General features: G+C 37.8%; 1 protein-coding gene across 4 annotated transcripts in view; it reads right to left on the bottom strand.

Moving 5' to 3' along the window:
- LOC112557777 (transient receptor potential cation channel subfamily M member 8-like) overlaps positions 1–21,786 on the bottom strand; it is a 33,330-nt gene extending 11,544 nt beyond the window's left edge. The window contains exons 1-26 of one of the 4 annotated variants that reach the window (XM_025227811.1): positions 21,129–21,786; positions 19,480–19,520; positions 17,006–17,073; positions 15,468–15,577; positions 15,097–15,169; positions 13,971–14,189; positions 13,298–13,369; positions 12,804–12,901; positions 12,242–12,371; positions 10,381–10,452; positions 9,534–9,735; positions 8,988–9,088; positions 8,477–8,522; positions 7,655–7,764; positions 7,356–7,399; positions 6,775–6,867; positions 6,519–6,593; positions 5,805–5,905; positions 4,320–4,462; positions 3,760–3,891; positions 3,110–3,184; positions 2,169–2,255; positions 1,674–1,698; positions 869–960; positions 468–580; positions 12–246 (exon numbers count right to left, since the gene is read on the bottom strand). In XM_025227811.1, coding sequence (XP_025083596.1) covers positions 12–246; positions 468–580; positions 869–960; positions 1,674–1,698; positions 2,169–2,255; positions 3,110–3,184; positions 3,760–3,891; positions 4,320–4,462; positions 5,805–5,905; positions 6,519–6,593; positions 6,775–6,867; positions 7,356–7,399; positions 7,655–7,764; positions 8,477–8,522; positions 8,988–9,088; positions 9,534–9,735; positions 10,381–10,452; positions 12,242–12,371; positions 12,804–12,901; positions 13,298–13,369; positions 13,971–14,189; positions 15,097–15,169; positions 15,468–15,577; positions 17,006–17,073; positions 19,480–19,501 — 2,538 coding nt within the window. In that variant the 5' untranslated portion in view covers positions 19,502–19,520; positions 21,129–21,786. Of the gene's footprint in view, positions 1–11; positions 247–467; positions 581–868; positions 961–1,673; positions 1,699–2,168; positions 2,256–3,109; positions 3,185–3,759; positions 3,892–4,319; positions 4,463–5,804; positions 5,906–6,518; positions 6,594–6,774; positions 6,868–7,355; positions 7,400–7,654; positions 7,765–8,476; positions 8,523–8,987; positions 9,089–9,533; positions 9,736–10,380; positions 10,453–12,241; positions 12,372–12,803; positions 12,902–13,297; positions 13,370–13,970; positions 14,190–15,096; positions 15,170–15,467; positions 15,578–17,005; positions 17,074–19,479; positions 19,521–20,565; positions 20,633–21,128 lie in introns of those variants that run through there. The other 3 variants (XM_025227813.1, XM_025227814.1, XM_025227812.1) reach the window with 3 other exon arrangements.
- Positions 21,787–24,845: the final 3,059 nt, after the last annotated feature.

The raw sequence follows: 24,845 nt of genomic DNA, 5'->3' as shown, positions 1-24,845 counted from the left end.
TCAAACCTTACTTTATCTTCTTCATTTTTTGAATAGGGGTCTAAGCCTCTCCATATGCGATCAGCAAAGTTCTGGCAAGGTTCTTGTGCAATAAACTTTTTACACCGTGCTAGCTCAGCAATCTCCAGGCAGGTGACGCAATTCCAGTACTCAGTTTCTTGTATTCTTGACAAAAGTTGAAAGGTCTTCGCTTGATCTTCTTTGTAGCAGTTATTTAACGTTTTTATAGCCAGGCCTTCGAACAATCTGTCAAATAAGAGCGGTTTCAGTTCTTGTAAGGCAAAAATTAAAAACTTATTTCAAAACATGCTAATGTGATCTGGCGACAAGTACACATTTGTTGTCCAGCTATTGAATGATTCAGCATCAGACGAAATATTTTCCAATCGTAAGTATCATGAACAGATGCCAGCTCCCATATGTAAAAAGGAAAGTTAGATGACATGACGAAATATCAATTTATTTACTCAATGGTTGTTGTGATCTCCTGCTGCTCGTCATCGAACCTGACATCGTTCATCGTTCTGCTGCGCATGGCTCTTAGTAAAATACACGCGACCAAGGCAGTGGTCACGTGGTCCTGATAAAAAAGAACATACATCAAAAGATTAAGATACTTTACTTTTAAATCCTCCGAGACCACTACAGCTATTTATATATATATATATACACGTTATCTCATAAAAAGTATAAATTGTCAGCACAGTGACGGTGTACACTTGAAGAGAAAAAATCTGAATAACTGGACAGATAAATGACCACAAAGAATCTTTTTAACATTGAACGACATATCGCTACACATGCTAAGGACCAGAATCCACTAAAAATATAGGAGGAAACTTTGGACAGATAAAATAATCTTATTTACCTGTACGTCTCTCCATACGAACTTTGCCAGGTTAAATTTCTTAGTTAGCAAAGCCCACAAGAATAGGAGAACCACTGGGTCTTTGATGGACTCTATAAGATAATAAATGACTTCTAAAGTCAAAGGCTCAGTAACATGTGAAGCTAAAACATTAGACTACTTCTCGAGCCTCTACCTAAATAATAAATGAATTCTCAAATCTCTGTACAGACACTACGCAATGTCTAAAGCATCTCCCCTGATATTAGATAACATCTCAATTCTCAATGAGGACAAAATACAGCTTATCAGGGTTATATACAGACTTTCTACATCTACGTTCCATTCACACTTTTAGACCTCTAAGTTTTATACAAATATTAGAGCACCTATCAAGGTTATGCAGGTAGAAAAGCACTTTTTAAAGCTGTGTACCTACAAAACTTTTTTAAACCCTTTTTAAAGATATATAGACATTAGCTACTGTGTTAATCTAAAACTAAACGTGCACGAAATATTGGTGAGGACAGTGTATCTTTTTGTCAATATTGTAAACAGCAATACAAGTTAGTAGAACAAACCACCTAAGCTCTCTCAATGCCATTTGTGGTTGTACCTCATTTTCAAAATAATGACTGTTACAGTTTCATTGAGACTAGATTTTACGAATCTGTTATATTTGTGATCCACACAATTTAGGAGAAAAGAAAATGAATGTAATGAAGTAATTCGGCAGTTAAATAAGGAATTCGTATTTGGACAATGCTTACACAACCACTGCTGCTAGCCCTACATTATAAGGTGGTAGATGTTTGGTTTTTTTTACCTTCAGTTTTCTTTCTTTCATCATTCTGGAACATAGAGTGATATCATAATTAGCACTTATAATGAAATGTTAATGGCAGGTATAGAGTCAAAGGAGATTAATAGCAATACTTTCCCAACTATAGGTTATGACATTAGGACATCAGACTCAAAAATGGGGAAAAATAAAAGAAAACAGGTGAATTTAGAATGATGGAATACGTAACTAGAGTAGGAAAGGTATGTACTTTGATTAGAAGTAAAATTTGCACTAATTCTATGGACAAGGTCAGAAATGAAACATGGACCAGTATTTATACACTGAAGTTGGAAAAAAGGTTGCATGGCGTTCATATTTCACTCATATGTGTGTAACCATTAAAAACATTTTCATGAATATTTGTTCAGTCCAGTACTTTTACATGCGCAAAGGACCATTCATTCTCTGAAACTGGTGTGATTTGCTATGTAACGAAAGAAAGTACAAAGGCTTTTGATCGTAAAAGCCTCTGCGCACCTTTATCCCAATGTCGTCCATAAGATCTTTCAGAGCCAGCTTTAGATGTTTATGTGCTTTTTCAGTCTCTTCAGGCAAGTTAAAACCCTGAGGGAATATAAATAGTAAGAAAGCTATTTAAGGAATGTTATTCATGCACATTCTAGCACACGTGTACACTCGCCAACCAACGAAAACCCTACGGTAAGTGGCAGTACCCAAAGCAGCTGATGAAAACAAAACGAAAATGGATAAGCAATCATTTGCTGAAAGTTGGAGGGTGGAGTGAAAGTGACTGATGATCAGATTCTTCCCCATCCACATTTTAGTAACATCATAGAGTGCTAAAGCCATATGGGTTTCATAGAAAGTGTATGGGACCCATGTCCTGACCAGGGGACAAGTGTATTTGTGGCATTCTGCACTGTTAGGACTGTTTTGGGGAAACAAAATCTCACAGGCCGTGGAGCTAAGTTACCGAAGAGGATGGAAAAAGTATGTGGTCTTGCAGAAAGAGTTTTCAGATTCTTTCTTTTGTACAGAAAAGCAAATACTTTATCTTGTTTAAGCTCTTGAAAAGCCGTAGTCAGAGAGTAAAAGACTTTTTCTTCGGCTGATTGACGAGTTTCAAGAGATAAAAAGTAAAAGCCGATGACAGTTCTAAATGTTGTATCGTAAATTTATTTTAAAAAATCGTAAATATAATAAAATAATCAAATATTGAGATCTCAGTGAGTGCACCTGACTTGTTTATGCTTTAACTTTTTTGTTAGTTTTGCTCTATTTACTTGAAATTTGAACGTATCAACAGACGCATCATATGCTAGTATATTTATCTACTTAAATACGTTTGATTTGGACTTGATCTTTTAATAAGATGTGCAACTTAGCATTTCGTTTGAAATAGACAGGAATAAGATGCCTCCATTACTTTTTAAATTTATCATATTCAGAAAGTTTACTTTATTTTCTTCTGTTCCTGTCAATTCCTTCTCTTTATACAGTTTCTTCAACATGGAGTCCTTCTTCTCATACTCCTACACAAAAATAAAAACACATATGAACGCATCTGCGAGGAAATTCCCATGCACATAAAATACCAAACTATAGAGTGAAAAGTGAGGTAATAAACACGGAAAGGAAAAAGTGAGAAAAGAGAAATAAAGAGACAGGGACAGAGGAAGAGTTTAATATCTCAGTGGTTGTAGGAACTGTGAATTTAAATGGTTTCATGTGTCTGGGCGCAAGACTATAGGAGGCAAAGTCCAGTTCTCTCTCGCCTGTATCCTTCGTGGTAAATCAGTCATCTGTGTAGGATCTGCAGTCTAGTTACAGGTCCGAGTAGGCATCGTGTTAAATTTAAAGTTCTTGCAACCAAGTACTGTATACTAACAGCTAGGGCCTTGACCATGGAAGATACAGAAGGACAGAAAGAATCACAGACAGCGAGTATGAGAGAACAAGAGAAATAGTAAACATTTTCGCTTATTTTTAAATATTAAGTTAAAAGTAGTAAGGTTTTATTCTAGTCATACCGAAACGTTTAGTAATATTGATACCATGTTTTGCATGTAAGAAGTTGTGTATTTTATCAGCATTGTAAAACACCTACCTTGCACCACAAAGACGAAAGGTTTTTATTGAGAAAGTCTTTCAGGTCAACTCCAAGTTCCAAAAATAGCTCAACAAACTCAACCTGCTCATGTAGCAATGCTTTCTCCATCATGTAGTAAAGTGTGCTACTCTGGTAACAAATAACATACTTGTTACGCTACAGAATAGAAGGTCCGTGATACCGATCCGAGGGCATCGCACTTGCGTATCCATATAAATATATATATATAAACACAGATAAATATATACATACAGAACCTGTATCTACATATGTTTATATATGCATACACGTTTGCGTGATACATATTTATAGGTATGAGCGCGTACGTGTATGTGTGTATAGATACATATTTGTTAGGCAATAGCAGAACTCTTTAAACAAATCTGCATACAAGATTTTCGACCTTTTGATTTTCTTCTCCTAGCTCTTTCAAGAGGTCTAGAAGCTTTACTAGCAGTCAAAACAGATACTTAATCTGTTGTCATCAGAAATGGAATATGTCTGTAATAAGAAAAGTCAGAAAGGAAGCAGTTGTCACCGCACTCCGTGATGCAGACCTCAAATTTACTCCATCTCATCTCCCTTGCCTTCTCAAAGCATCCCCAGGCATGAGCCAATGTTAGACGTGTCAATTCATGCTCTTTTCTTCCGTTGGTATCAGTCTTCCCATTCTTCTTATCATCCGACTTTTGGTCGTCATCTGCAACAAAGTCATTAAAAAATAGTTGTACATTTGGTAAGGCTTCATAGCCCTATAGTTAAGTCATTTAAGTGCGGAACCAGAGAACGTCAGCCTGTCACTGGGACATTTCCTCGTCCCCCCAACTGTAAATGGTACTAATGGTTGGAGGAATTATAAAGAAAGAAACAAACAAACAAACAAACAAACAAACAAGCAAACAAAAATCATAACTTTATTTACAAGAGTGGTATGATACGTATAATGCGATAAAAGAATGCTACGCCGCTAGACTCATGTAATAATAAAAGGCGAGAAATAAAACGAGAAGGCGATGCTTAAGAAATGTAAAAAGTATTAATTATCCATATGTACAGACTATTCCTGGTCAGAAAGTAATAAAACATGTATAACAATTATTCCTTGTGGCAGCTTGCTTTCACTACAAGATGGCTAAACAGTGCTACCATTTCCTTACGGCTTTAAAACCAACATTCCTGTCTGATTTACTGACGCCCTACCACCCGAGTCTGTACTTAGGTCTGCTTGTGTTTCTGTCCTCTCTCTGTAACCATGGGAGAAATTCGACAAGAGCTTCTTTCATTTCTCTGGCAACTCTGTTTCGAATTCTTTGGCCCTTTTCTCCAAAATGTGTCTACGGTCGAAGACTTCAAATCCTCCCTCAAAACATATCTTAAAGACACTTGTTGATGTGTTTATCTATGTGAGAGTGAATAGTGTTTTTAACGGGAAATAACATCACTGTAAGATTGAAACGGATAGCATATCGAGTACTTGGACCCCTTTTAGACGACCCAAAGTTGTATTATATTTTCATAATTTGACTGTTTAACAAATATTTTATTGTTGTGACATTTAGGATACTCGTCTCTTGTTCGGGGAAGAACTATGTTGGGACCCGTGAACCGTGTGTCGAGGTTTTAAACGAATGACGTGTGATTAGTGTACTAACGTTCCCTTTGCAAGATAATGTTAACGTGGCTGAGTTAAGGCTACATCAGGGGTGGGCAATTAATTTTTCTAAGGGGCCGCATGAGAAATTGGGATGGTTTAGAGGGCCGGACTAATATAGTTAACTCAGTATTACCCAATACTGTGTATATATAGTATATATACTGGTGGGCGGGCCAGCGGGCGGGCCGGTCAGAGACAGGAGGCGGGCCGGATCCGGCCCGCGGGCCCGCCTTTGCCCAGGTCTGGGCTACATCATGAGTGTCACTCACTTGCCCAGTTCTCAGAGGTCAGTGCCCGCCTTTGACGAGACAACAGGAATATTGCAACATTTGGCAATGGTGGATGATAGAGAGAGACAGCAGGTAAGCGTTGCATAACGAGTTCTTACCTTCTGTAAAGATAACGTCGAGAAGAGACAAACGCAGAGCACTCTTCCTGCCAAAGTTGCTGATTAGATCGTATTCTTTAAAGTTTGTGTCAGCCACGGACCTTTAATAATCAAATATAGCAAAAAATAACCAACAACAGCCTATTTCTTAAATAACAGATTTTTGCAGCTGAGTTTTAGAAATACATTTTGGGGATCAAGTTACTTATGAGCTGTACGTTTAGCAAAAAAAATGTCAAGAAAATCTGCGCTCTTATAGTTTCCCTGCTTTTACAAAGTGTTAAAAGGAAAGAAAACAATAATGTGCTGCTAATAACACTGTTTCTTCAGCACTAATAGACACAAAAAAAATACTAGTTATAAAATTTTGAAACTGTATTCATACTGACTATTTTGCTATTAAAGTGTCATACCGAACACATATTTATGTAGTGTCCCTTTTTCAGCTATCCATTTATGTATATGTATGTGGGTGCATATGAGAGAGCGAGAGAGAGAGAGAGTTTGTGTGTAATGCATGAGAGAAGTATTTTGAGCATGATTTTATGTATATATATATATGTGTGTGCGTGTGTGTGTTTGCAAGCTAGAAATAGAGAGACCAGCAGATAGATGTGAAAATATTGAACTAAGTCGGTTCGGTCAATACATTTAAAAACAGACTGTTCATGCCTTAAGAAATTTCGCTATAAATATATAGTTTATGTTGCTCACTTTTCCACTTGTGTGGATTGAGTTGTCTCTCCGTTGTCTTCTTTACTCTTCTCTGTTGTGGCTTTGGGCTCTTCGCTAATATGGATATGAGAGAACAATGGAAAACAGGATAAGAATTAGTACTTTGATATAAGTTTTTGAAGTTCAGTTTGAAATATTGAATACAATCTGCTTTTTCAACATATTTAAATACGAATTATTTATATCAAAGGCAAATTTGATGTAAATAATACTTGTTCTTCATTTGGGCACTTGCCTGGACTGAGAAGTCTGTCTTTTAGGAATAGTCTCTTTGTGACGATGCTGGTTGTCGTCTGTGCTCTTCTCTATTGTGTCTTTAGACTCTCGGCTAATATTGATACCAAAGAACATTGGAAATCAGGATAATATAGACATTGAAACAAGTTTTGTGGAATTTAATCTCAGTTTAATATGACGAATGCACGGCTGCATACTCACGACGTATCACACACACACAACTCTCGACAAGACCCCGCAGATGACGATGAGGATGAAGAGATTTGTAGGTGAATAGAATCCAAGACGCACAAGTTCAGAGGAATGTCACTGAGAGAGTCATAAAGAAGATGGCAGAGAAGACTGTTGTTTTCCCACTCGCTTGGCCATTTTTAGAGCTACTGCTTTTCTCTTGTATATGACGTCATTTTCTTCTCCAAGTGACGTGGAACAAATGACGCACACATGACGTCAGACACAAGACACCATTTGTACACAGCTCACTACACTCAGTTTGAAGTTTATGTAAAAGTACTAACACAGAGCAATCAGTTCAGAATTTTGAAATTAAAAATGTATCCAGCCAGATCTAGCCATTACCTGCGTTTTTTCGGAGGTAAGTCATCAACGAAATTTCCAGATCCCTTGGAGAATCAGACAAAACAAAACTAGAGCACCCATATTAGAGACAAAATCTTCTGAAATGATGAATATTATGATCGCACTGCAGAAAAGTACTTGAGATTGATAAATATAAATTTTATCAAATGGTCTGATGGTTATAAGATTATGCACAATAGAAAAAAAAATTAAATGGCACACTATATTTCACCTTTTTATATGAATTTAACGTACATGTATGTTGTTCTCGTGTTTAACATAAATACGTGTTCTATTACCTTGATAGCTACTACAGGGATCTTTTCCTCTAGTGCCAGCGGCACAGTAGCCAGAAAAGTGTCTTTGTCTCCATTTAGAAACAAGAAAACCAAGCTGGCCTTTGTCTTCTCTGAAACAATCCAGTCAAGATGCCTACAAGATAATTTGTTTAACAGAAATAGGTATAGGAGAGATAAAACTAAATGCACATTATCTTAGTACATTGCGGTTAATTAACCGACCATCTGTTAGGGGAATACAAGGTTTACAAAGCAGATATCACCCTTGCACAAACATGTAAAGCTGCAATTTTTGTGTAGGAAATAATAACAATTCTCATATTTTCTCACTCTCATCGGCTACATATTTATTGTAAAATTTACAGGCTGCAAAGAGCCAATGCAGATGTCATCTGTAGTTGTAAAGAGAGTGAAGAAGAAAGGGTTTGATGCTGTGACGAAGGCAGGCATAACAAAACAGAAATGAACTTGAAATGAACTTTTTTTTATAAAGACAACTTGATGATGATTGATTGATTGATTGATTGATTGATTGATTGATTGATTGATTGATTGATTGATTGTGATTGTGATGATGGATGGAGGGATGGATGGAGGGATGGAGGGAGGGATGGAGGGAGGGATGGCGGGATGGACGGAGGGATGGAGGGAGGGGTTGAGGGGTGGAGGGGTGGAGGGATGGAGGGATGGATGGATGGATGGATTGATGATGATGATGATGATGAGGATGAGGATGATGATGATGATGATGATGATGATGATGATATTATGATTATTATTTTGAAAATAGTATTTAAAAGATATGAAAATATTACAACTTACCGGATATGTACTTCAGTGCAGAAAACACGTTATATTTCATATCCTTCTGCAAATTAAACAAACCATTGCGATCAAAACTATTCCTAGCAACAATACGATCTGTCATATAACAATTTTATTTGATGACAATTTCAAAGTAGTTGTCAGTGACTGCTGAAAAACATTCTATAAGGAAGGAGATTTCTGATAAACAATAACATTATACAATTACTAAAAGGCTTTTTCCCCATAGGGAGACAGCATAATACCATCCCATGATGGCATCCAACTGCAAAAACAAAATTAATGACAGCTACAAGAATAACAGGTAGTTTTATAATTGCAAAGACTTTATCAACTAACCATTATTTATTAATTTACTCATTTACTACACGATCCCTTGTACCCTCCTCGACCCATTATTTTCAAATGGAGTCATTACTAACAAACAGATCTTGGTCAGATAAAATAACCATTTTAGATTGTGTGTACAAAGAAGGAAAAGAAAAGAATTGAGAGCTGTTATACTTACAGTGTGAAGAAAGAAAAAGCTCTGGTTCTCTTTGAAAGAGCACTTCCATCTGAGGTCTTTAAGACAGCCTTCTAGTTCACTGTTTGCAAATACCCAGGTTGCTGTGAAAATTCCCTTCTTTATTAGAATGAGTGAATGTTTGATACTGACTGCATACATCATGTGCATGGGGATTTAACTACTCTTGATCATATTAGACCCGCATGGCACAAATAATGAAAGGCCTCGTGGTCAGTGCATTTTGACAGAGAAAGAGAAGCAAAGAAGCACACGATAGATATTTAGACAAACAATTGAAGGGATGGAAAAACTTTGTTATGGGTACACCATGCATGAGTGTATGTGTACATTTCTTTGTTGATGTGTTTTTTTAATGTGTTTGTTTGTTGGTGTGTTCAGCCATTTGTAAACATTTACAAAATGTTTAAATACTATCATAATACCACCAGGTTTTCTTTTGCCTGTTTGTTTTTTAAACCTTTAGATGATGGTCGATGAATGATGATGATGATTGATGACTGATGATGATGATCAAAAATTGCTTACGTGTATCCAATACACAGTTCATGAAGTGTCGCCCGAGTTCTTCTTTCTTACGATTGTTTTCAGAACAAAACGTTTTGTCATCTCCCAGTAAATACAGGATGAGTGTGGGGGGTGTATGTGTTTCCATCTGGCATTCTGAGTTTGGTTCACTTACAATCTTGTTCTGCCCATTGTCATTTTCCTGCTTCTGTTGTGCTGTTGCCTTTACAATACAATATATATTTATTTATCCTTTTCGAGGGAAAGTTTAGTGTCTCCTATCAGTAGCATTCCTACCTCACTCTAAATAGAACAACATCACAAGCAATAAAAGAACGTAAAACATCAATAGTCTAAAGTTAGCTGACTAGAAGTCTTAGTTTCAAATAAAAGCTAAACTTCTGGACATGTCATATTATACCAAGCAAAAGCTTTACCCTAACTAACCTGATTCAAAAATGGTATTTTGTGTTTTATTAATTAAGTATACTAGTATTACTATTAAGTAAACTCAGCTGCTGACGAGACAGGTAAATAAAGTGAAAACAAGGTGTGTGAAGTAGTTTTACAGTTTTCAGCATCTTCTCTCTTCACATAAAACTATTAATCTACCTCTACCAAGTCTTTTGAATTTTCCAGGCGCAAAATAAAAAGTAAACTATTGAAACCAGCATTCATATATTCTAAGCAGTCATCCTTGGCTGGCCTGACAATGAGACGGGCAACGTTTAAAGGAAACGATTTACAATAATTGTACCTGCACAAGAGAAACACACACTCCCTCAAACAGGCAAACTTCCATGTATATAAATGAATTTTCAAAACAACAATTAATTAACAAACAATTGACAATGTATCAATCGCTTACTCTCACTAGAAAGAGTTCCATGCCTGGTTTTTCTTTTGCCGCTGGTGAAGCAGTGTCTGTTGATGATTCCTGCTTGAATTAAGCAATGACACAAGTATTACTTCATTGTAACATATAAGTTTAATGGGCATTGATATATATTGGATAACGCCTACATTCACCAGACTTGGGAGTTCTACTTGAAACATTAAGAAATTTCTTCATTGCAAACAAATATACATTTTCAGTTATGCTAATGTCTGCATTCAGGCATTAGATCTCTGAGCCATGTGTAGTATAGGCTGACTATAAAAGCATTAACTATGAAATAGGGAATGGGCTACAATCATTAAGAGACCAAAATACCTTGATTATACCCATTATATCAGTTCGAGCTATAGAAGCAAGGTCACGAAGGGCATGTGTAAAAACACAGTTGCCCTATTTTTGAAAAACCCCCATTTCTGAAAAACCGCTTCATTTCACTTATTCATGTTTAGTGTAAAGTCTACGTTTTTGGCAACACAACACAAGATACTAAGCTGGTTTTGGAAACCTACATTGTATCAGAAAACAAAGCAATATCTGCAAACAATAAAATAAAAATAAAAAGTACATTCAATGTAAAAATGGATATTTTCATGAATGTTAAGGCTGCTGCAGTTTCCTAAGTGATTGGAAAGGATCTTGCTGTAGTTTTAGTTAACAGTGACATTTTCACACAGAAACATCTACAGTTATGTAAGGCTTTAGTTTATTAAACAATATTACCTGCCACTGTGGTTTGCTCATATCGTGCAAATGAATTTTGTTATAACTCATTTACTACAGTAATCTTTTGAAACAGGAACGAGGTGATCTAATTTTTTTTCTTAAAGCCTTTTTTTTTTAATCGGTGTCGTTAATCACCGTAAATTTCCGCAGAATGTTGTACAGCCTATAACATATAATCTAATAGTTAGTTTTTTAAATGATGTTTGTAATGTTTATTAAAGCTACTTATTCGTGCTACAAACTGTCGCATGTTGAGTCTTCACATCAAGCAGACGACAACCCTAAAAGAAGGCCGTGTGTGTATTTGAAAAGCTATATGGGTTGGAGATTAAGTCACATGAGCAAGTAGCCAATCAAAAGGCTCGGGCAAGGTCTCTGCATCACAGTATTCCGGGAAAAATAAATTTGCCGACCTCGCACAGACTGCAATTCATTTAATTCGTAACAGTATACTATTTTTCTATTTGCATACATAAATGTAATATTTTGCTAGCAAAATAATTAAGTCTAACACTTTGCAAGTGCAAGTGTCTTCTTGCACACCAAATAAAATCAGAGTTTCAGAATAGTCAAAAAATTGTAATGATGAACGTTTACCGATCATGACTGAATGTAGATCTTTCAGAAACTTCTAACAAATTGACTTTGCTATAACAGATGACTTAGTGTTTCTTCATCGAAGCATATTTGGGGGAGTTAACAATCTTTCTTATGAAAAGGAACCTGTTGGTAAAATTCTATGAGTAATCGTTAATCAAATCAAAATCAAATCAAATCAGACTTTATTGTCTGTCGAGGAGACCCAAGACAGAAATTTGTCTTTTGCTCACAAGGGCAGGCATACATACTCATACAGACATCTAACACACACAGTTAGGAGTAAAGATACATTATTGTTTATTCGAATCATTCAACATTGTGATGGCTGATAATGGATGCAGCACGTACCTTAATTAAAACAATAATAATTAAAATAATTAAAACAATTTTAGTGGATTGTCTATTCGGTCTCATTTGTCCTCATACATATTTACAGCACTGAATAATTTTACAAGTAGTTATCACTGTTGTGTCTTATTAAATAGAAAAGCACGCATCCAATTCTTACCTGTTCAGTGGCCTCAGTTTGAGAATGTATTCCATTTTCTTTTGCGTTTCTCTTGTTTCCTACCCCTGTTTTCTTTGGTGGGCGCACGAACTTACATGTCCATAGTGGGCTATTGTCTCTGCTCACCTGGCTAAAAAGATCAGTCTAGACAGGTAGTAAATGATCTTGGCTGACAGTCAAGTATCTATTATCAGCACTCCACCACTCCCATGACACTGAGTTTGTAGGGCCAACAGCCACACGCTGTTTTTCACTGAATTTACTTTTTATATCAAAGTACTTAGCAAAGTAACAGTTCCGACATAGCTGGTATGAAAATAAGACGTGTGTGGGAGAGAGAGAGAGAGAAAGAGACAAGACACATGAGGAAAAGGGTCAGGTATATGTTAATTACACTTAGAAACAAACTGTACTAATAAATTAACTTAAAATTGAACCAAAAAAAAGTATGATGTTTATGTGCGTGTTTGTGTGTGTGTGTACGCGCGCGAGAGAAAGTGCGCGTGCCGCATGTTACAGCTTTGCGTGTGCATGAGCAACAAATTTTGTACATATCATTTACCTGCGTGCGGGTGGATTTGTCTTGTCCACGTGTGAGTTTGGCTGTTCGTTGACCTCGTTGCCGTTCCGGCCCTCAGCCGAATGAGACTTTTCTCGCATCTAAAGAATGCCCCAGCTAATTATATTTGAAAATGCTAGTGTAAAGTGTCGTATTGGATGTCAAAAACAAAATTTGAAAGTTAAATCGTCCAACTAAACGCAGACCTCGAAAGATATATAAAGTTTAATTCCTTAAATAGAAATGTAACAAGAAAGTAACACAATTTCAAAAACTTAAAAAAAATACATTCTAACTTATTTTTCGACACTGTAGTGTGACACGTTATTGGAAAAAGGCACAAACAAATCACAATCTTGACTGAACATTCATATGTTGCTAGGCACACACGCACGCAGGTACGCAAACACACACACACACAAAAACAAATGAACAGCCACAATTAATTAACAATCAATTCTATTTTAGCAACTGCATACAACGTATCAATCGCTTACATTCACTTGAAAGAGTTCCATGCCTGGTTTTTCTTTTGCTGCTGGTGAAGCAGTGTCTATTGATGATGCCTGCTTGAATTAAATAATGACACAAGTATTACTTCACTTCAACGTATAAGTTTAATTTAATAAATGCCATTTTGTTTCTTGCTGGATTTAACGAAAAATATGAAAGTTAAACCATCCGACAAAACACAGTGCCCGAAAGACATACATATATTGAGACCTTAAATAAGAACGTGACATTAAAGTAATTCAGTCTGCGTAAATTAACATCACATAAATTACAAGATTGTTTTTATGAGCCATGCTACTTACACTGTGTGTTGTGTATTTCAGTTAGCATAAAAGTTTTTTTTAAATTACATACCGTTAATTTGTTCATTGTTTGCTACATTGTTGTGTAACACCACTTTATGAAAAAGAACACATGTCACAACTAGAATAAGATAATAATGCAGCTAATGTTCTTGTTTGGTCAGTAATGCCCTGTTTATTTAATGGGGTGTGCGCAGTCACGTGTATAAATATATATATAGATACGCTGATTTGTTTTATCTACAAAATGATTTAAGCGTGTGGATTAACATGTGTCAACATACTTATTTACAACATTTATTAATGTACACGTAGTTGTGTTTTATTAAATACAGAAGAATGCATTAATTCTTACCTGCTCAGAAAGCTCAGTTTCGGCAGGTTGATAATCTTGAGTACCATTTTCTTTTGCGTTTCTCTTTTTCGCTAACCCTTTTTTCTTTCGTGGGCTACTGTCTCTGCGTGGCGGTGGATTTGCCGCTTTATTTGTCTTGTCTATTTGTAAGTTTGGCTGTCCGTTGACCTCGTTGTCGCTCTGACCCTTAGCCGAATGAGTTGAAGACATTTCTTGCACCTAAAGAATGTCACAACTAATTATATTTGTAATTGGCAATGTAAAATATCAAGCTGGATGTCAAAAGGATAAGTACAATATAATACAAAGCACCTTTATTAATATTTTCCGGAATGTTACCGTTACATACAGAGAAACAGCAGACCACAGCGCCATTGAGCGCAACACCGTAAAAAGTATTTAAAAGTACTACTTATAGAGTAAATTAATAGGTAATTCCCTGATTATTTAATGAGGTACGTAGAGTTATTTATATATACGCTACATTTTTCGCTTTATCTACAAAATGATTGATACGTGTGGATAAACATGTGTCTGCGTGCTTTTTTTACAATCCTAATTGGCGGAGTGAAGCAGTTGCTTGTCATCAGCATATGATGGATGAGAAAACTTGTGAGACTGGATGCATTATGAAAGTGGTTTCGTGTACAAAAATGAGCAGGATGGGGCTACTGAGCCCTAGGATAGATGCTAGACCGTCGACAAACACAGTCTGGGTCCTATCCGTGTAATAGGAATTGAACCATGCTAATCATGCTGGTGCGGGTCCAGAAATTCCATAGAGGGTGTGAAGGAGCAGAGAGTAGTTGATAGTGTCGAATGCAGCAGACCGACATGAGACCGACATGTGATTAGTATTCATACTGTCTTCTAGCAAGAGTATGTTGTGGGTACTAAATCCTAAACTATCACCTACTGGCTTAGTTTCGTAGGGGACAAGTGTTTTCGTTATAAAGTGTAGGAACATTTTGCGACAACACACACACACATGTGCACTTGAGAGTGCGCACGCACGTGTACACATAAAACTTAAATTTTACAGCCTCACAAACGCAGTGAATTTGCACTCATGCAGATAGAATGCATCCACCGCAACTACATACCCACATGTGAACCCCTCTCTTACTTTGCTTTTTTCTGTAGGATTCTGTTTGCTCTTTTCGTCTTCCTCGCCCTTTCGATCTGGTTTGCATTTTATACTGTTAAGACATTGCAGGCAATAATTAATTGATTAATTGATTATTCCGTACTAATTTGTGCTAAAAAGTGTTATGGAGAATGAATTCACATGTTAAGATATAATAAACATATATAAAGCAGATACGCTTATATTTGTGTGGATGGGCACGTGTACGTGTCAGTCTCTGCCCAAACGCTGGTGGTTCCTTAGAAATATATTACAATATATTACTTTAAAATTCGATTCTGAACTCCCCTCCGAAGGATTTAGAGTAAAAGAAAAATTGACGGTTTCATTCGTCTCATTTAATACTTTACCAAGCACACTGCCAATGGATTGTCCTCCAGATTTGTTCTGTCTGATTTTGATTCTCAGATGTATGGTCTTGTACATTTACCTTCTTTTCTGTCACGCTTCCTGTATTTTGCTGATTGATTCGATCAAAGAAAGAAAGAAAAAAACACAGATTGGAAATTAAGGACAAATGTTGCATTACTGATTTCCAATCTCACTGAAGGCAGAGTCACAGATGTAAAATTTTGATTGATAAATACATTCTACTGAATAACAATGAAAGCGTAAAATGAAGCACATCCATTCACAAAACTACAAAAGTTCGAGTAAAACAAGATTGCACTTTCTCGTGAATTCGCATGTTATTTTGCTCTGTATACAGTGGAACCTCGGTTAACGAACTTAATCCGTTCTGGAAAGCTGTTCGTTATCCGAAATGTTCGTTATCCGAAACAACTTTTTCCATAAGAAATAAAGGAAATAGATTTAATTGGTTCCCAACCCCTGTTGACTCGCTAATATTTGAAAGTTACAGGCTATATAGGTATTTGTTTTAATGAGAACAGTTAGAATGCAATACATATATGGAGTTAAATAAACATAAAAACATTAACGAAAGCATTTAAGCATCAGAAAACTTGCCGTTTTGACGGCGTGGTTGGAAGCAGGTGAGGGGAGGAAGGGGTGGAATTACTGCTTGGATTCCCCCTCCATGAGCACACGTGACATTGTAAATTCGGGGCCGACTTCTCTTTTCTGTAGCTTTGAGGTTAAAGGAAAAAACTTGTCCAGTGTCTGCTCCTTCTGCTTATTTTGTAAAACTCTTCGGTAATACGACATCACACATCCGACAGACGCATGCCACCTTCATACTTTGAAATCATTTCCTGTTTCAATTCATTTGTTGGCCGCTTCCTTGTCATTACCTCACTTCTATTGCTTCTTTGGAGCCATTATTGAGGATTATCTTATTAAAATAAAGCACAAAAATCACTAAATAAGAAGGATGCACACAGATAAGGAACGGCAGATCGTAACTGTGTCTCGAGCGCGAATGATTACCTGCTGGTCGGTCACGTGTGGTTCACGTGGATGTTCGTTATCCGAAATTTTGTTCGCTATCCGAGACAAACTTTTAACGAAATTTTTGTTCGTTAACCGAAATGTTCGCTAACCGAGGCGTTCGCTAACCGAGGTTCCACTGTATTTGAAAAGGTTGAATTGTCTAAGGTTTCAGGTATTATCACATAATTTATTATTGGTATTTTACCTTTCAGTGGTATTACTGTCAAAAGATATATAAATATGTAACAGTTACCAGATGTTGCGAGATCACATTATTTAGTTTAGGATTTTCCTTGTGACTCCTAGAGGATCATAGGGCCTCAACAGCACCTCGCCAGTCGACTCGGTTTAGGGTATCACCCCTCAGCTGGTCCCATGTGGTTCCCACGTCCTTTAGTTCATATTGGCCCAGGAATTATAACCGAATTTATACCAAGTAAATAATTAGTAAATAAATATATAATTATGAAGTTGTAAGAAAAATAGCGTTTTTAACCTCTTGAGAAGGGGAAGATGGAGAGAATGTTATGATCCATGTCGTCTTTTCTTCCTTTTCTTTACCGCCTTCATTTCCATGAGATGATGTAGAATGTTTTTCAGTCATGTAACAGCAGAAAAAAACAGCAAAAGTAATCATTCAAAAGTTAATTAAATGTGCCTTGATATAAGACGATGCATGATGCCTTTTAAGAAAGAAATGGAATAAAATGTGTTCATGCATACAGATGAGGGCAAGATGTCTGGGACTTTAGTTTTAAATCTGTGTATTTTTCATGCATAATCAACTACTCGTTCTCTTCGTTTAACAACCTCTGAGACTACAGACCTACTGCACGAAGTAGAACTATGGCCTTCGTCCTGGATTGTACAAAAAGTACCCTGTTCCTGACAAAGAAATCTAGGACACAAAGCGGAAGGAACAGTATTCTGTCTTTTGTGTGAATCCGAGAATAGAACACCTACTTTCAACAGCTTGGTCGCGGCGCGTTGGCTTATTACTGGGGTTGGCTTCATGTGAGGTCCTTAAAATAAGCCTTAAGTTGCCGGACATAAAAGACTGTAACTTAACATTCCCCATTTCAACCTCACATTAGCATAAGCCAACACAGATTTTCACTGAATAATGACACGTGGCTCATTGACCCCCGCCTCTGCTTTACCCCTAACAAAGATTATCGAGGAGTGAAGCAAAGTACAAGGGAAAGATAAGCGTACAAGTTGTGCAAAATACACACATACATCAATATGGCTCGTCTACACTATTCATACTTCCAAGGCTACCATGCTGTTACATCATTCTCTCTCGCATGCATATGAACATCGTCAATTCATGTCTGGCAGTTGTTATTACCGCCCTTGTGCTGTGAGTCCACGACTGCTCTCCGGAGACACGGATACCGAGTACCGTCCAGCTCCAAGTATGTTACGTGGCTTCTTTGACGATTAATTTGAGTACTACACTGTTATACAAGCAGTTCTACGAGCTGTGATGAACGTCGAACTAATACCACCCTGAAGCGTAATTCCACCTGTCACTGGTGCGTTTGGAATGCAGGGTGATGTCCCCCCCCCCCCTGTTCTCTTCTTCTTTGAGAACAGCAACTTATCCTGCCGGCCTTGGCGTCAAACTTTTCTCTCTCACAGGTAGTCCGAGTTCTAGTCGAGTAGTTAGATGTATCTTCACGACGATATCTGGCATTCCTGTCGGTCCTTTGTCCGACTTGCTCTTTGCGTTAAGATTCTCTAATCCAAGAATCCATACTTTCCTTTGCCTTCCTTTGTCAAGCCTCAGTCTTCAAGAAAACTACCTTGGCGTTGAAGAAAGCCGAAGTTTCGACCTTCAACAAAGAACTGTGCAGGGGGAGGCCTTCTGAAAAGTTCGTTATTGCTCCCCCTAGCTTAAGGTACAGGACACCCGCATGCTTCAATCAGTCATCAGTTAGCCAGCGCGAACTGAGAGAAAGACCACACCTCACTGCTCTAACTCTGTCTAACAAGTGACAAAATGGGCAGAAGGGTGGTGGGAACGATAACTTTTATCACCGTCCCATATAAGTAAGCCACGCCGCCAGGTGTGACAAGACCGAGCAGTCGCTATATGCCCAGACGACATGCATAACCATGACAACTAGCCCTTCCTGTCTCCTGCTTCTGGCTGGTTGAGGTGACAAATATCCTGTCTAAACTGTTCTAGACAAGGCTGGTTTGTTGATTTAGTACGAAAGTGCTTTCGCCTTGAAGTAATTTAGCACCAATGGTGGGGGAGAGGGAAGGGGAGAAAACATGAATACCCGGAGGAAAACCCCAACACCCAACCCTGTAACAGGTGTCATACTGACACTGTCGACAGACGATATCTGACCCCAGAGGCTGTCACTGAAGCTGTGACAAGAAAGTAATTTAACCACTACAATACCAGGCGCCTCCTCGTCTAGACGAGGATCCTGCCACTCAGATGTCTTCGTCGATCATCGCAATTCTCGCTTGACTGCTCTCTGGACCCTTTAAAGCCGTCTTCCTTACACAATGTTCTCGAAAATCCTGTACGCAAAGGCCTTTTAAATTACTTAAGGGATCTACTATTGTGGACACGTGATCGACTTTGTTCTAGACTTTAATTGTATGAGATTTTCATGTACCACCCAAAGTTACCACATGGCAGCCCTGGTGTTGATAGACTTGAAAACGTAACTAGCGATGAACCACGACATTGCTCTTTGACCTTTTCCAACGTCGATGTCAAGGCACTTATGTTCTGAAAAAAAGGGATTATTTTCTCGGGTCTTCGGAAGGAGTATAATATTTAATTGAATTACATTTAAAGATAATACAATGCACTGGAAGAAATCTTTTAAAACAAAATAATACAGTCAAAATTTTATTCCCAGCGTTGTTTGTATTAGGAGCTGATCTGCTTATATTACTACTAAATTAACATTAACCAGCTAAATCTTTGCCTTAAATTTTTACCTGGTTGTGGATGTGAATTCATTTCTTTTTGGTAACTGGGTCTGAAAAGAAAAAAAAATACTTGAAAAAATAAGCCCTTAGCTGTAAAAAAAAAACATCCATATTCAAGAAGAAATCTCAAATATCACATCACTAAGTGGTTACATTAGATTCCTCGTTTTGGAACTATACTGTCATTCACTCTTTCCTGACCAGTGATTTCTCGTTCATATTCTTTCGTGACTGGTCCCTTTCCTTTTTCTGTGTAAAGAGTTTCACCGTTAGACGAGAGGCGATAGCGACAAGTGCTTTGATCGCCGTTTCGTGATGCGTGAAAGGACTTGTTTACTTACTTTTTACCCCGTTAAATATAACTGTTTTGAACGGGAACATGAGCCACTGCAGGTGTATTTATTAACTGTGAAAGAGGGAGAAAGAGGCCGTGTCGTGAACTGGGGTTTTCGAGAAACAGGTGCAGGAGACCTTGCCCCTGGGCAAAAAAGTTCAAAAATGCGTGATTGACGTTTAAAGGTTTAGTGGTTTGAACTTTATTTAATGTTTGGGTAAAACTCAAACACTATTTTTGTCAAAATTTATGTGAATACCACTCTTTCGTTTATTTATCCGGATTAAGATGCTAACGCGAACTTCATATTTTTGAAAATTTTTGTAGTCAAAGCAAATTTTGACTTCTTTACCCTATGAGTGAGTCAGTGTGTGCGTGAGTGCAATGGGGAACAATTTAATTTTAAAATTTTAATAAAAATCAAAAACTAAAAATCCCCAAAACAATATGATGTCTTATGGAAGATGTTAGAAATGACACTTTCGTCTCAAGATTTCGACTGCAAAGACAGACAGACAGAAAATCAGGGGCTCTTAGGCCACGCTTCGATGAGTGTTAATAACTTTCTAGATGGATGGCTGCAACATATTCATGCACCCACTGACTTGTGCATTTTGGTGCTTTTTGTGCACAGGAATCGTTCAATTGGCATACAAATCATGCGTGCAGGTGTTCGTGTCTGCGCTTGCGATTTCTGTAGTGTTAATAATGGTTTACACAGGGCGAGGTCTGTCCGTGTGAGTCATGTTACAAATTATTACCTTGCCGTCGCTTTTACGACTGTCAGTCACCCTTGCTTAGTGTCTGTCAGTTCCCAGTTTCTTTTGCCTTTCATATTGTTTATCGTAGATGCAATTCATTAAAGAAGAAAGTGGAATTGTAGCTGGGACTAGGGAATAGGATAGAAACATAACTCTGTCAACGGCGTATTGAAAGTCAAAGCTGAAGCATTTAGTTAGAAATACTTGTCACAGTTGGTGTCACACATTAGTGATAATATGGTCACGTTCATCTTGCTGTGTTATGAAGCATCTGTTTTTTTTTATGACTACACACAAACGATGTTTTATAAACTGCTTTGCTCGTGTTTTTAAATGTAATGAAAATAGACTTAATATAGACTTAATAGAATAATGACAGAGTCAATAAACCGCTTTAAACACTGAAACCGTGACGTAACAAAGATATTCAAACAGAGGTTAAACAAAAGTAATCAAAGTTCAAACAAACCAGGTTTCGTACATGCACTTGCCAACCTTACTAAGTATTCCTAACAATTCGAAAAGAAAGCTCACTTAAAAAAACAAAACAACAGAATATTTACCTCAGCCCTCAGCAGTTCCAGACATGAGTGTTTTCCATGTTTTACCCTGATGGATGATTCGTGTAACCCCGACATAAACTAACCCAGACTGGGAACTTCTTGCAATTTCCGTTCCTTTGTGCAAGAGTCAAAGTGTGTGCGCACTTTGTGAGAGGAAGTAACGCAATCAAAAGCAAACAGACTTTGTTGAAGGTCCCAGCCAGCGGTGCACAGGTGCCTGGGTCACGTAAGATTCTCAGAAAAACAGTCTTCACCCAGAGAGGCGCCAACAAGCAGAGCGTGTCTGTACGTGGTCTCACCCGTTAAATATGTCTTCTGTTCGCGGGGTGTGGTATACCAGTTCATGACTTGAACTACCCGCTCGCCTTTTCGGGTATTGGACGCAAAGCGCACAAGTACTCTTGAGCCTCATTTATGTCCGGAATCATTTTAAACAAAACAGTTAACTTACTTAAGATAGTTTTTGTGGAAATTGTAGCTGCCAGTCACTTAGAAAAATATCCAGCCCGCTAGTCCTTTAACAAGTATTGGGGGACGTTCTGCCTGTAATCAGACTAGAAGACAGATGAACGACATGGCAAGAAGGGGGGAATGTTTGTCAGTTGGACAGAGAATATTTATGAGGGCTTTGGTGTATTGCCCTGCGTTCCCGCCTTTGAGGTACAGACATGCAAAGACGAGTTAGAAACCTGCTCTGAAGTCGCTAAATAACGTCGTTCATCGATTGCACTTTTTTTCTTAAGCAAATACGTTTTTTTCATCGCCTCTCTGACACAAATGCAAATATGTCAACAGTATCATAAACTCGCTTGCGCACTCCCCGCTTATAGGACTTTTACTTCGAGATAATAAAGATAGATTTTACTAGGAGAAGATAAAGTATTTGTTGCATTCTGCTACATAGTGGAAATGATGGCAGATGTGATACTTCTGTGTGTGTGTGTGTTTGTTTTGCGTGCCTGTGTCATCGTGAAGATGCCTTTGATGCATGTCCTACAAATGTGTATACTTGTAGACTTGATTGTATGCCGTGCAGATTTTGCTAGTTTCCATGTTGCACTCAGTTACGAGTTTTTCTATTGCGATGAGTCCTGCGTCATACGTCATTGTGTGCGTCATTGTGTACGTCATTGGACGACGTCATTTTTCAAGAAAAATCGAGAAGCAGTTGAACGTCTGCGAAAAGCTGCGAGGAGACCGACCGGTCGAAAACTTTCTGTGAACAACGAAAGAATAACATTCTGTTTCTATCATCTGATAGACGAAGTGTGTTGTCGACGTTATCGCGCAGCTTCTTAGTGTGCTTTCTCCGGACTTACTCCTTTCTGACCGCTGTCTGATGTCGACTGTCTTCACTCTCCATCTCTGTGACTTCAGCTGAAGGTCAAAAGTCTTCATTGTACATCTCTGCTGCAACTGAAGATCGAGTCTCCACTTTCGTTCACCCACGGATGTATATATGGGATATTAGTTCGCGGTTCACCTTTATCAGCTGGCGTGGGGAAGGGACGACTATTCGAAGTGTTGTGTGTTTGTAATTCCGTAAGTATTACAATCTACTAGTCACGTACGCGCCCTATCGCCCTATTTCTGTTAACAAACGCACTATGTCGCTTTGGACCTTGAGATTAATTTTACGAAAGTCATTTTTTATCAACATTGTAGTAAAATGTGAAATATTTGCAGTTTCTGTGTTTGTTTGACGTAAAGCCGCAACTGTTAGCACTGTTGCTGTTGTACCACCTTACAAGCTTTCAATGTAGAGTAACCTTCTCATGCCGTATATTCCTGTATCTGTCTCCCCTGGATGGCTCACATATGATTTTTTTTTTAATTAACTCCTAGAACGAGAGCCAAGATGTGTTTGAAGCGGAAGTCTGACTGTCAACTGGTCGCCGAGACTAGCAGCGGCAATCTTCTCAAGAGTTGGTCTCGGATCCAGTCAGCCATCCACCTATACACGTCTGTGATCATGATCTTTTCAACACACTACTTTCCCTGTATGTTATTCATTTTCTCTTTTTTTTTTGTTGATTGACGTTTATTTTGTGTTGTTGTTGCTTTATCACCTGGGGCATTTTGCTTTTCCTTATTTCACAAATATGACTATCTCGACTAAAAGTATTGCATATAATTAATAAACAAAACCATCACTATAGGTTGCACCTAGATAGGTTTCCTAATTTTCAGGCAGCTATATAAACAGTTTATCTCTACCCGTATGATTTCAGGCAACTGTGCAGTATTATAGCAGTGTGGCACTACAGGATAACAAGGTACCAAGCAGAAAGGGTGGACAGAGATGTGCGATAGTCTTGTGTCATCTCTCATCTTTTAGCTCGGTCAGCTGTATGAAGGACTAGAAACAGGTAAAGATGCATTCCTTTCTTTTTTTAGTTAGCTTTATGATCAACAGGGCTTCACTTTCTCGATCAGGATTTTTATCTGCACCTTAGCCTTTTCTAGTGGCCTTATATGACAGTTTTTATTTCCTTTAAATATGTTTCTTAGCTTTTTTTTTTTTTTGTTGCAGTCCATACACCCGACCATTGTGTTTTCGACACAGTCAGTGCAACAGAATCTAGCCACTACATGTGACATGTCGGCAAGTTTTATATCAGGCTCTGCTGTCAGTGACATGTCTTCCATATCCATCTGTTCCTTCGCTCTTGCAAGTTGCCTCCCCTCTTCCTGCAAGGACTGTTAGATCCTATCAGGTTGGATTACTTAAAGCGGAATGCCTGTTCCATGGCACCCAGAAATAACATGTTCTACTTCTTCTAATACTTTGATATATTAATTAATTTTATGTTTATATTATTTAATTATTATATTTATAAATTAATATGGTATTCTTCCATGCCTATATGTAAATTGCCTTGAGTCTGGCTGATGCTGGAAAATGGCGCTGTACAAATTCTATTTATTAGCACAATTTTTACTAATGTAAATGGAAGGGGATACTCACTTAATTTTCACGACATCATCGATCATAGTTATTGAATGATCCTGTAGATGAACAACTGACTTAAGTCCCGGCGTGTCAGTCAGTATTTTTTAATGCTTATATAAGACTTTGAAAACGTCCTGTATTTTAGATCTGTAACGTCGAGCTACTAGCAGTAAAATCTTCCATATGCACAGTCCGCAAACATTTGATCTCACGTTTTCCACTTCACAGTCATCGGTAAGTCATCAATGACAACGACAACAACAATGATCAACTTTATTAGTCCCAGTGGGCAATTCGAACACGAGAAGGTGCTCGAGTTACAAAGTAAAAGTTAAAAATAAAAGTAAGAATAAAGTTCGTTGCTAGGTGCAGCGTTAAAATATATCAACATAGAAAATATTAGCAACGTAAAAGAAGACAAGTGACAATGTAATATAAAACAAACAACAAACTTGCATCAAGAATAATCATGTGTGCATCTACAACATCACACACACACACACACACAGACCACTGACTCTTCATCTGAGCTTGTGCAGCAGTTGGTGCCGCTGGTGGTACAAACGATTTCAGTTGTCCGTTACTTTTCAGGATTCTTGAATGACGTCGTAGGTCAACACGTCCCTGTCAGTCATTTCATTTTTTCATGCTTAATAACATGGTTAATGTCCTCCTGCACAATCGGCAAACATTGGATCATCACTTTTTTCCCACGTCACCATCATCGATGGCACTTTAACGGACAATAAGGCTGTGTCGTCACT

The sequence above is a fragment of the Pomacea canaliculata genome, linkage group LG2, assembly GCF_003073045.1.
Source record: "Pomacea canaliculata isolate SZHN2017 linkage group LG2, ASM307304v1, whole genome shotgun sequence".
Lineage (NCBI taxonomy): Eukaryota > Metazoa > Mollusca > Gastropoda > Architaenioglossa > Ampullariidae > Pomacea > Pomacea canaliculata.
This window is presented reverse-complemented; position numbering and strand designations above follow the sequence as displayed.